General features: G+C 38.6%; 1 protein-coding gene across 3 annotated transcripts in view; it reads right to left on the bottom strand.

Annotated features, from left to right (window-relative positions):
* The window catches only part of CCDC113 (coiled-coil domain containing 113), a 35,140-nt gene that overhangs the window by 8,996 nt on the left and 14,000 nt on the right, over positions 1–12,144 (bottom strand). For all 3 annotated transcript variants that reach the window (XM_060131658.1, XM_060131661.1, XM_060131660.1), the window contains one exon: positions 11,419–11,526. In XM_060131658.1, coding sequence (XP_059987641.1) covers positions 11,419–11,526 — 108 coding nt within the window. The remainder of the gene's footprint in view (positions 1–11,418; positions 11,527–12,144) is intronic.

Genomic DNA, 12,144 nt, shown 5'->3' with positions numbered 1-12,144 from the left:
TCTTATTTATTCTTCCAAAAGAATTTTTGAGTCAGTTTACTTAAGCCTTTAAAAAAATCTCCTTGTGGGACTTCCCTGTTGGTCCAGTGGGTAGGACTCCACGCTCCCAATGCAGGAGGCCTGGGTTCAATCCCTGGTCAGGGAACTAGATCCTGCGTGCATTCTGCAACTAGGTGTTTGCGTGCCGCAACTGAGAGTCCACGTGCCGCAACCAAGAAGTCTGCATGCCGCAGCTAAGAAGCCCATGTGCCATGACTTAAAAAGATCCCGCATGCCATGACTGAGGATCTCGAATGCTGCAATTAAGACCCAGTGCAGCCAAAATAAATAAATAAAAATTAAAAAAAATCTCCTTGTTATTTTAATTGGAATACTATTATTTCACAGATCAACTTAAACAGAACTAACTTTTTTATGATGTTGAATCTTCCTCATCTAGTATTGTATTTTGATTCCTTGCTGTGACACTGGCATCACCTGGGAATTGGGTGAACATGCAAAGCCTCAGGCCACCCATACCTATCCAATCAGAATCTGCTTTTAACAAGATCCCCAGGTGACTGGTTGTCACCTTCTGGTTTGAGAAATGCTGTTTTAACCCAATAAAATTATTTTTTTATCAACTTGTTTTCAGAATGCAACAAAAATTTGTCAGGAAGTGTTCAGTGCATATCTATTATTGGTCTAGCATGACATACAACAGTGGGGAGACCTAAAAATGTACCCAGAACCATCAGTGGACACTCTTGTGAGAATGATGATTACAGAATACCTAAGATAAAATATAATGAAGTAGTAAGAATTAAAGCATTAAAAAATAGGTACTAGCTATGAGGGATATGCTGAGAAGACCCAGGACTGCAGTTCCTATGCAGCACCCCACTTGTAGAGCAGGGGTGAAACTACAGGAAAGACAGGCCACTGTTCCCACACCCAGCTCCAGTGCAATGGTGCAGAAATTTTGCCCAAGGAGAGAGGCTGTAAAATATAAAGCTCTGGAATGCTGCCTAAGAAGGTGAACTTTATTTGGATCAGAGTGTGGGGAGTTCATGCTAAAGACTTTGTGGAAAACAATGGAGATCTCTGGGGTGAGCAATTAAGATCAATCTGATAGTTCCATATTAGTAGCAACAAGCAAAAAGCAGATTAGCTAGATGTTTAACTTAACCAGAGAAAGAGACAATTAAGAGCCTTATGTGGTTAGAGCAAGCCTCAATGACTGGCAACACTTCGCCCCTGTGACAGGGTCTGACTGTAATTAGATCAGAATGTGGAACAATTCACGTCTCAGGGTGTTAAAGCAATAGAGCAATTAGCTAGTAATTAATAGAGGCTAACAGCTAGGTGTGACACCAATAGAGGTAGACTGGCAAGAAGTTTAGCTGGAAGATGGAGGAGTCAAAGAGAACTAAGCTGAAATCACCCTGGTTGTCAGGGAGATTGTATCCATGATCAAGGCTGTACCCTCTGGGGCGCCACATCAGAGGCTACTAACAGCAGGAGAAATAGACTTTACTGAATTAGTCCAGCCAAATTAGTACACAACAAGCAAAAACAATGACAAGACCAAGATCAGTATCTGGTGATGCTAAAGTATATTATCTAAAAAGTCCAGTATTCAACAAAAATTATGAAATAGGAAAGAAACAAGGAAGTGTGACCCACACAGGGAAAAAAGCAGGCAACATAAACTACCTTTCGGAGAATCCAGATGGCGGACTTAGCAAAGTCTTCGAAGCAACTATTATAAAGATGTTCAAAAAACGAAAGGAACCATGTTTAAAGAATTAAAAGAATATATGATGATAGTGTCTTATCAGAGAATATCAATAAAGAGGTAGAAATTATTTAAATTATTTAAAAAATAAAAAGAAGAACCAAATAGAAAATCTGGAGTCTTTCCAAATGGAATGAAAAATTCACTAGAGGGGATCAACAGTACATTAAAGCCAAGAGAAGAAATAATTAGTTAACTTAAGGTAAGTTGATAGAGATTATGCAATATGAAGAACACAGAGAAAAAAGAAGAAAGAAGTCTTGGAGAAATGTGGAACACCCCTAAGTGCACCAACACACATGAAAACTTCCCACATCCACAAACTTCAACGAACTCCAAGTAGGATTAGTGCAAAGAAATCCATGCCCAGATACTTTGTACCCAAAATGTTGACTGACAAGGCAAAGAGAATATATTGAAAGCAGCAAGAGAAAATAATTCATCACATACAAGGGAAGCCCAATAAGATTAATAGCTGACTTCTCATCAGAAACAAAATGGAGGCCCAAAGGCAGTGGGATGACATATTCTAAGTGCTGAAAAGGAAAAAAAAAAAACTGTCAACAAAGAATCTTACACCCAGCAAAACTATCTTTCAAAAATGCAAGAAAGCAATGAGCAAGCACACCCAGATCTTGGTTTCCAATATTAATCAAATAAAAAGACCCAAGACTCCTTGGAGAAATGGCTAATTCTAGGACTGGGGCAGGAAATATACAAGAAGAGCCTGGAGCATCTTCTAGTTCCAGAAAGGAAAGAGGTGCTCAAAACAAAACACATACAACAACAATAACCACCCACAAAAATGGGGATATACCAGAGAAACACAGAACCTGACTGAAAGAGCTCTCAACATCCAACTGGAACAATGGGAGCAACAAAATAAATAACGTTAGATTATAAACCAATATATAAAATTAATATTCATGAATTGATGCTGATATAAATAAATATTTTTTAAAATAAACAAATGGGGTAGAATTGACAAATCTCTCACAGAGAAGAATTCCAAAAAATTTATAACCCCGACTTCTTAAGCGTGGCCTGCACACAGGACCTTCCTTCTAAAGAGTAAAGTCTGAAAAGTGGGAAAGAGTAGCTTTGCAGTGGAGAAACCTGTGGAACACCATCTCAGCCAGGTGATCAAAGTTAACATCAGCTATGAAAAGTCTTGTGGACAGGATGCTCCCTTGATATGATGTGATGAAAATAGCACTTTACTTCTGTAGAACAAGGCTACATCCAAGAAAACAAATAGCACAAACACAGGTAATTATGTAGATAATTATAAAAAAAACAGCATAATTGCATACTTTCCTTCTTTTAACTGATTTAAAAAGCATTTTCATAAAACAATATGTATATAATTTTATATTGGACCTATAACATATAAAATGTAATATATTTGACAATAATAGCACAAAAGCAGGCTGAAATGAATCTGTATTTGAGTAGGAAAATAACACCAGATGGTAACTCAAATCTACAGGAAGAAGTGAAGAGAACCACACAAGTGGTAAAGGAAGGTTAATGTAACAAATTGTATGAACATACTGCATCTCCTTTCTTCTTTCAGCTTTTGGATCCCTTCCTCACACCATTTACAAAGTAACTCACAATGGATCGTAACCTAAATTTAAGACCTATAAAAGTCTTAAGAAAAGACATAGGAGGGACTTCCCTGGTGGCACAGTGGTTAAGAATCCACCTGCCAATGGAGGGGACACGGGTTTGAGCCCTGGGCTGGGAAGATCCCACATGCTGTGGAGCAACTAAGCCCGTGTGCCACAGCTACTGAGCCTGTGCTCTACAGCCTGTGAGCCACAACTACTGAGCCTGTGCGCCACAATACTGAAGCCTGTGTACCAAGAGCCTGTGCTCCTCAACAAGGGAAGCCACTGCAACAAGAAGCCCGCACACCACAACGAACAGTATCCCCCGCTCGCCACAACTAGAGAAAACCCTCATGCAGCAACAAAAACCCAACTCAGCCAAAAATAAATAAATAAAATAAATAAATTTATTTTAAAAAAAAACTGGGCAAAGGCCTTGAATAGACATTTCTGCAAAAAAGATAGACATGTGGCCAAAAAGCATATGAAAAGATGCTTCATGTCATCAGTAATTAAGGAAATTCAAATCAAAACCACAATGAAATACCACTTCACACCCACTAGGACAGCATTAAAAAAAACACCTGAAAATAACAAGTGTTGGTGAACATGAACAGAAATTGGAACACTCACACGTACATTTTCTTTTTTCTTTTTTTTTTTTTGCAGTACGCAGGCCTCTCATTGTTCTGGACTCTCCCGTTGCGGAGCACAGGCTCCGGACGTGCAGGCTCAGCGGCCATGGCTCACGGGCCCAGCCGCTCCGCGGCATGTGGTATCTTCCCGGACCAGGGCACGAACCCGTGTTCCCTGCATCGGCAGGCGGACTCTAAACCACTGCGCTACCAGGGAAGCCCCATTTTCTTTTTTTAAGTTCTAGGAATTTTCTTTATATTTCCACTCAGCTTTCATGTATTTCTTTTTCTTATTAGTCATCTATTTTCTACACATCAGTGTATACATGTCAATCCCAATTGCCCAATTCATCACACCACAACCCCCAACCCCTGCCACTTTCCCCCCTTGGTGTCCATACATTTTTTTCTCTACTTCTGTGTCTCAATTTCTGCTCTGCAAACCAGTTCATCTGTACCATTTTCTATGCTCCACATATATGCATAAATATACGATATTTGTTTTTCCCTTTCTGACTTACTTCACTCTGTATGACAGTCGCTAGATCCAACCACGTCTCAACAAATGACCCAATTTTGTTCCTTTTTATGGCTGAGTAATATTCCATTGTATATATGTACCACATCTTCTTTATCCATTCGTCTGTCAATGGGATTTAGGTTGATTCCATGACCTGGCTATTGTAAATAGTGCTGCAATGAACATTGGGGTGCATGTGTCTTTTTGAATTATGGTTTTCTCTGGGTATATGCCCAATAGTGGGATTGCTGGGTCATATGGTAATTCTATGTTTAGTTCTTTAAGGAACCACCATACTGTTCTCCATAGTGGCTGTATTAATTTACATTCCCACCAACAGTGCAAGACACTTCCCTTTTTTCCACACCCTCTCCAGCATTTGTTGTTTGTAGATTTTCTAATGCCCATTCTGACTGGTGTGAGGTGATACCTTACTGTAGTTTTGATTTGCATTTCTCTAATGATTAGTGATGTTGAGCATCCTTTCATGTGTTTGCTGGCAATCTGTATATCTTCTTTAGAGAAATGTCTATTTAGGTCTTCTGCCCATTTTTGGATTGGGTTGTTTGATTTTTTGATATTGAGCTGCATGAGCTGCTTGTATATTTTGGAGATTAATCCTTTGTCAGTTGCCTCATTTGCAAATATTTTCTCCCATTCTGAGGGTTGTCTTTTCATCTAGTTTATGGTTTCCTTTGCTGTACAAAAGCTTTTAAGTTTCATTAGGTCCCATTTGTTTATTTTTGGTTTTATTTCCATTACTCAAGGAGGTGGATCAAAAATATCTTGCTGTGATTTATGTCAAAGACTGTTCTTCCTATGTTTTCCTCTAAGAGTTTTATAGTGCCCGGTCTTACATTTACGTCTCTAATCCATTTTGAGTTTATTTCTGTGTATGGTGTTAGGGAGTGTTCTAATTTCAATCTTTTACATGGAGCTAACCAGTTTTCCCAGCACCACTTATTGAAGAGACTGTCTTTTCTCCATTGTATATCCTTGCCTCCTTTGACATAGATTAGTTGACCATAGATGCGTGGGTTTATCTCTGGGCTTTCTATCGTGTTCCATTGATCTATATTTTTGTTTTTGTGCCAGTACCATATTGTCTTGATTACTGTAGCTTTGTAGTATAGTCTGAAGTCAGGGAGCCTGATTCCTCCAGCTCCGTTTTTTTCCCTCAAGACTGCTTTGGCTATTCAGGGTCTTTTTTGTCTCCATATAAATTTTAAGATTTCTTGTTCTAGCTCTGTAAAAAATGCCCTTGGTAATTTGATAGGGATTGCATTGAATTTGTAGATTGCTTTGGGTAGTACAGTCATTTGCACAATATTGCTTCTTCCAATCCAAGAATATGGTATATCTCTCCATCTGTTGGTATCATCTTTAATTTCTTTCATCAGTGTCTTATAGTTGTCTGCATACAGGTCTTTTGTCTCCCTAGGTAGGTTTATTCCTAGGTATTTTATTCTTTTTGTTGCAATGGTAAATGGGAGTGTTTCGTTAATTTCTCTTTCAGATTTTTCATCATTAGTGTATAGGAATGCAAGAGATTTCTGGGCATTAATTTTGTATCCTGCAACTTTACCAAATTCATTGATCAGCTCTAGTAGTTTTCTGGTGGCATTTTTAGGATTCTCTATGTATAGTGCCATGTCATCTGCAAACAGGGAGAGTTTTACTTCTTCTTTTCCAATTTGGTTTCCTTTTATTTCTTTTTCTTCTCTGATTGCCGTGGCTAGGACTTCCAAATCTATGTTGAATAATAGTGGTGAGAGTGGACATCCTTGTCTTGTTCGTGATCTTAGAGGAAATACTTTCAGTTTTTCACCATTGAGAATGATGTTTGCTGTGGGTTTGTTGTATATGGACTTTATTATGTTGAGGTAGGTTCCCTCTATGCCCACTTTCTGGAGAGTTTTTATCATAAATGGGTGTTGAATTTTGTCAAATGCTTTTTCTGCACCCATTGAGATGACCATATAGTTTTTCTTTTTCAATCTGTTAATAAGGTGTATCACATTGATTGATTTGCATATATTGAAGAATTCTTGCATCCCTAGGATAAATCCCACTTGATCATGGTGTATGATCCTTTTAATGTGTTGTTGGTTTCTGTTTGCTAGTATTTTGTTGAGGATTTTTGCATCTATATTCATCAGTGATATTGGTCTCTAATTTTCTTTTTCTGTAGTATCTTTGTCTGGTTTTGGTAACAGGGTGATGGTGGCCTCATAGAATGAGTTTGGGAGTTTTCCTTCCTCTGCAATTTTTTGGAGGAGTTTGAGAAGGATGGGTGTTAGCTCTTTAAATGTTTGATAGAATTCACCCGTGAAGCCATCTGGCCCTGGACTTTTGTTTGGTGGAAGATTTTTAATCACAGTTTCAATTTCATTACTTCTGATTCATCTGTTCATATTTTCTATTTCTTCCTGGTTCAGTCTTGGAAGGTTATACCTTTCTAAGAATTTGCCCATTTCTTCCAGGTTGTCCATTTTATTGGCACAGAGTTGCTTGTAGTAGTCTCTTAGGATGCTTTGTATTTCTGCAGTGTCTGTTGTAACTTCTCCTTTTTCATTACTAATTTTATTGATTTGAGTCCTCTCCCTCTTTTTCTTGATGAGTCTGGCTAATGGTTTATCAATTTTGTTTATCTTCTCAAAGAACCAGCTTTTAGTTTTATTGATCTTTGCTATTGTTTTCTTTGTTTCTATTTCATTTATTTCTGCTCTGATCTTTATGATTTCTTTCCTTCTGCTAACTTTGGGTTTTGTTTGTTCTTCTTTCTCTAGTTCCTTTAGGTGTAAAGTTAGATTGTTTATTTGAGATTTTTTTTGTTTCTTGAGGTAGGCTCGTATAGCTATAAACTTCCCTCTTAGAACTGCTTTTGCTGCATCCCATAGGTTTTGGATCATCATGTTTCATTGTCATTTGTGTCTAGGTATTTTTTGATTTCCTCTTTGATTTCTTTGTGATATCTTGGTTATTTAGTAATGTATTGTTTAGCCTCCATGCGTTTGTGTTTTTTAAGTTTTTTTCCCTGTAATTGATTTCTAATCTCAGAGCGTTTTGGTCAGAAAAGATGCTTGATATGATTTCAATTTTCTTAAATTTACTGAGGCTTGATTTGTGACCCAAGATGTGATCTATCCTGGAGAAAGTTCCGTGCACACTTGATAAGAAAGTGTAATCTATCTGGTTTTGGATGGAATGTCCTATAAATACCAATTAAATCTATCTGGTCTATTGTGTCATTTAAAGCTTCTGTTTTCTTATTAATTTTCTGTTTGGATGATCTGTCCATTGGTGTAAGTGAGGTGTTAAAGTCCCCCACTATTATTGTGTTACTGTCGATTTCCTCTTTTAGAGCTGTTTGCAGTTGCCTTATGTATTGAGGTTCTCCTATGTTGGGTTCATATATATTTATAATTGTTATATCTTCTTCTTGGATTGATCCCTTGATCATTATGTAGTGTCTTTCCTTTTCTCTTGTAACATTCTTTATTTTAAAGTCTATTTTATCTGATATGAGTATTGCTACTCCAGCTTTCTTTTGATTTCATTTGCATAGAATATCTTTTTCCATCCCCTCACTTTCAGTCTGTATGTGTCCCTAGGTCTGAAGTGGGTCTCTTGTAGACAGCATATATATAGGTCTTGTTTTTGTATCCATTCAGCAAGCCTGTGTCTTTTGGTTGGAGCATTTAATCCATTCACATTTAGGGTAATTATCAATATGTATGTTCCTATGACCGTTGTCTTAATTGTTTTGGGTTTGTTTTTGTAGGTCCTTTTCTTCTCTTGTGTTTCCCACTTAGAGAAGTTCCTTTAGTATTTGTTGTAGAGCTGGTTTGGTGGGGATGAATTCTCTTAGCTTTTGCTTGTCTGTAAAGCTTTTGATTTCTCCATCGAATCTGAATGAGATCCTTGCCAGGTAGAGTAATCTGGTTTGTACGTTCTTCCCTTTCCTCTCTTTAAGTATATCATGCCACTCCCTTCTGGCTTGTAGAGTTTCTGCTGAGAAATCAGCTGTTAACCTTATGGGAGGTCCCTTGTATGTTATTTGTCATTTTTCCCTTACTGCTTTCAATAATTTTTCTTTGTCTTTAATTTTTGCCAATTTGATTTCTATTTGTCTCGGCATGTTTCTCCTTGGGTTTATCCTGTATGGGACTCTCTTCTTCCTGGACTTGGGTGGCTATTTCCTTTCTGATGTTAGGGAAGTTTTCAACTATAATCTCTTCAAATATTTTCTTGGGTCCTTTCTCTCTCTCTTCTCCTTCTGGGACCCCTATAATGCGAATGTTGTTGCGTTTAATGTTGTCCCAGAGGTCTCTTAGGCTGTCTTCATTTCTTTTCATTCTTTTTTCTTTATTCTGTTCTGCAGCAGTGAATTCCACCACTCTGTCTTCCAGGTCACTTATCCATTCTTCTGCCTCAGTTATTCTGCTACTGATTCCTTCTAGTGTATTTTTCATTTCAGTTATTGTATTGTTCATCTCTGTTTGTTTGTTCTTTAATTCTTCTAGATCTTTGTTAAACATTTCTTGCATCTTCTCTTTCTTTGCCTCTGTTCTTTTTCCAAGGTCCTGGATCATCTTCACTATCATTATTCTGAGTTCTTTTTCTGGAAGATTGCCTATCTCCATTTCATTTAGTTGTTTTTCTGGGGTTCTATCTTGTTCCTTCATCTGGTATGTAACCTTCTGCCTTTTCATCTTGTCTATCTTTCTGTGAATGTCACATGCATACATTTTTTTAATCTTAATCATTTTATTCATAGCAATTCTTGGCACATAAGTATTGTTGAAGGGATTCATGTATGACTACAGGATAGCAGATTCATGGCTGTGAATAAATCAAGTGATTAAGATCTAAGAGTCTGAGCCTGGGTTTGAATTGCTGATCTGCACGTAATAGAGGTGAGACTTGGACCAAGTAAACTTAAGATTTCTGTGTCTGAAGTTATATATACAATGAAATGGGGATAAAAATGTTACTTGCCTCAAGTTTATTATAAGGATTAAATAAAATAAATAACTTTGTGACACATGTACATTTTTGATGGGAATGTAAAATGGTGTGGCCACTTTGCAAAAGAGTTTGGCAGTTCTGTAAATGTTAAACCTAGAGGTACCATATATATAACCCACAGTTCCACTGTTAGCTATATGTCCAAGAGAAAAGAAAACATATAATCACACAAAAACTTGTACATGAATGTTCACAGCAGCATTATTCAAAATAGCCAAAAAACAAAAACAACACAACTATCGATCAAACTGATGAATGGATTAAACAAAATGTGGTACATGCAAGGAAACATTATTCAGCCATAAAAAGAAACAAGTATTGATACATGCTATAACATGAATCTTGAAAATATTATTAAAGTTAAAGGGTCACACTGTATGATTCCTTTTATATGAAAGGTTGACAAATAGCAAATTCACAGAGACAGAAAGCTGATTAGTAGTCACCTATGGCTGGAGGGTGGGAATGAGGTGAGGTGAAATGGAGGATTTCTAATTGGTCCGGGGTTTCTTTCTGAGGTGACGAAAATGTTCTAAAATAATTATGCTGATTGTTACACAACTCTGAATATACTATAAACCACTCAAATGTACACTTTAAATTGGTAAATTATTTCATATATGAATTATATCCCAATAGAGCTGTTTTTTAAAAAGTTAAGAAAATGAAAATATACTAAGTAGTGAATGCTGGGCTTTTAAAAATTGATTTCATGTTTTACTTGTAATCTAATAAATATCATCCCAAACAAAGAAATACCACAGGAATTCTGCATGGAGAGAGCACACAGACTTTTGCTTCACCTTTGTTACCAGCCACTCTGCAGCGAGACCGACTTTTTTGCAAAGGGTACTGGTTCTCCTTCAAAGATATGATGCGGATGCCATGGCAAAACTGAGTCAGATGTAGTAATCCTGCAGCTTTTTGGCCATTGTAGGCAGGTTTGGGGCCACACATGCTGCTGGGGACACTTCAGGCTCATTCAAGGCAATGATAGTAATAACTGAAATAATGGCTTTAAGAGGTTGACAAAGCATCGTCCTATCTGATTACTGCCACAAGGGCTGTGACGTCTTTTTCACAGACGTGGAAACAGTTCTGTCTAATTCAAAGGCTTGCTCAAGGCTAGAGACTGGCAACACAAACCTGATACCAGGCCTTCTGAATACAAGTCCAGGGTTCATTTTCCGTCACCTTGCCCCCAAAGTCTCCTTTAAGTCATATCCTAGGTGCGTGTAACTGGTGGAAATTCAACTCTATGTGTTCAACAAAATAATGAGAGCACTCAATCCCAATGCAGATATCGGGAGCTCAGATGACACCACACATTTTCACATGGTGACCACAGGCCCTGGAGTGGGCCTGGGACAGAGGTCACAGGTCTGCCATCTGAGCATCTGCTGTACCGAGTGAGAGCTCCATGTTTAAAGAGCTTTCTCTCCTTTACACAGAAAGTTATATTTTGCCATGTGTTCTTTTTCTCATATCAGTTACATTATTACATGCATCATACATTTTTTTTGCCAGATTGAATACACTACACTTTGAATGTGGTACCTTATGGGTCACTTAAGGAATTCTTGAGAGTCATCTGGACTCTGTAGTTTCTAGATGATTTCATGATTTCTGACACTAGATTCTAACCCGGCAGTAAAATGCAACACCATGGACTGGAGCCTCCAGGGGCCACTTTCTCATTTGATGGCCCAGAGCTATTTTGGTTTTTATTATCTAGGCTTTTCTACAAAACCAAGGTGGCCTAGATCGTGGTGAACGCTGACCCGAGCCCTTGCAGACAGAAGGAGAAAAACACCAGAAACAGTATGTTTTACCCTCTCCTACCTCCTCTACTTGCAGGGTTTCTTTTTCAACTTTTTCGAGTAACTCTTTTCTCAACAAGAACTCTTTGTCCAGATCGACGGACATTTCCATGGCTCGGTGTAGCTTGCTCTGAAATATAACAACACAGCAAGTCTTGAGCAAAGATGATTGCTTAGAACTATAGGAAGGATAGACAGACAAACAGCTCTTTATTAAGCAGGAGACTAGAAGGACCAACCAGGAACTTGGGCCTGCCCTTCTCATGGCTGCCCAGATTTTCAGAATCCTGGTGTCTATGTGGCAGGGGAGGAGAGGACCTCGGGAGGCTTGTCCTCACCTGCAAGGTAGCCAGATACATCTGGGCCCAAATCCCACCCCACCACTTACTAAGAGAACCTCTCTTAACTAGGGCTAGTTGCCTTGTACGGTTGTAGAAAGGCTTAAGGGAGACAAACCTGGTAAAGTGTTGAGCACAGTGCCTAACACATGGAGAACCCACGGCAGACGGCCGCCATCACTACCTCACTTGAATGAAGAGGTGGATGCTACTGCGAGCCCACTGTACAGGTGAGGGAGCTGACTTTTAGGGAGGTGAAACAACTTCCCCAGGGTCACAGAGACGAGGGGGAGCCAGGTTTGATCCCAGGCAGCGTGACTTCACAGCCTATGGACTCCACCACTGTCTCCAAAGCCTATGAGGACTGGGCATGCTGGTGCTGGAGAGTTTCTGCAGGAGCTGCTCCACAG

The sequence above is a fragment of the Lagenorhynchus albirostris genome, chromosome 19, assembly GCF_949774975.1.
Source record: "Lagenorhynchus albirostris chromosome 19, mLagAlb1.1, whole genome shotgun sequence".
Taxonomy (NCBI): Eukaryota; Metazoa; Chordata; class Mammalia; order Artiodactyla; family Delphinidae; genus Lagenorhynchus; species Lagenorhynchus albirostris.
Note: the sequence above shows the minus strand (reverse complement) of the source record. Positions and strands in the feature narration are given on the sequence as shown.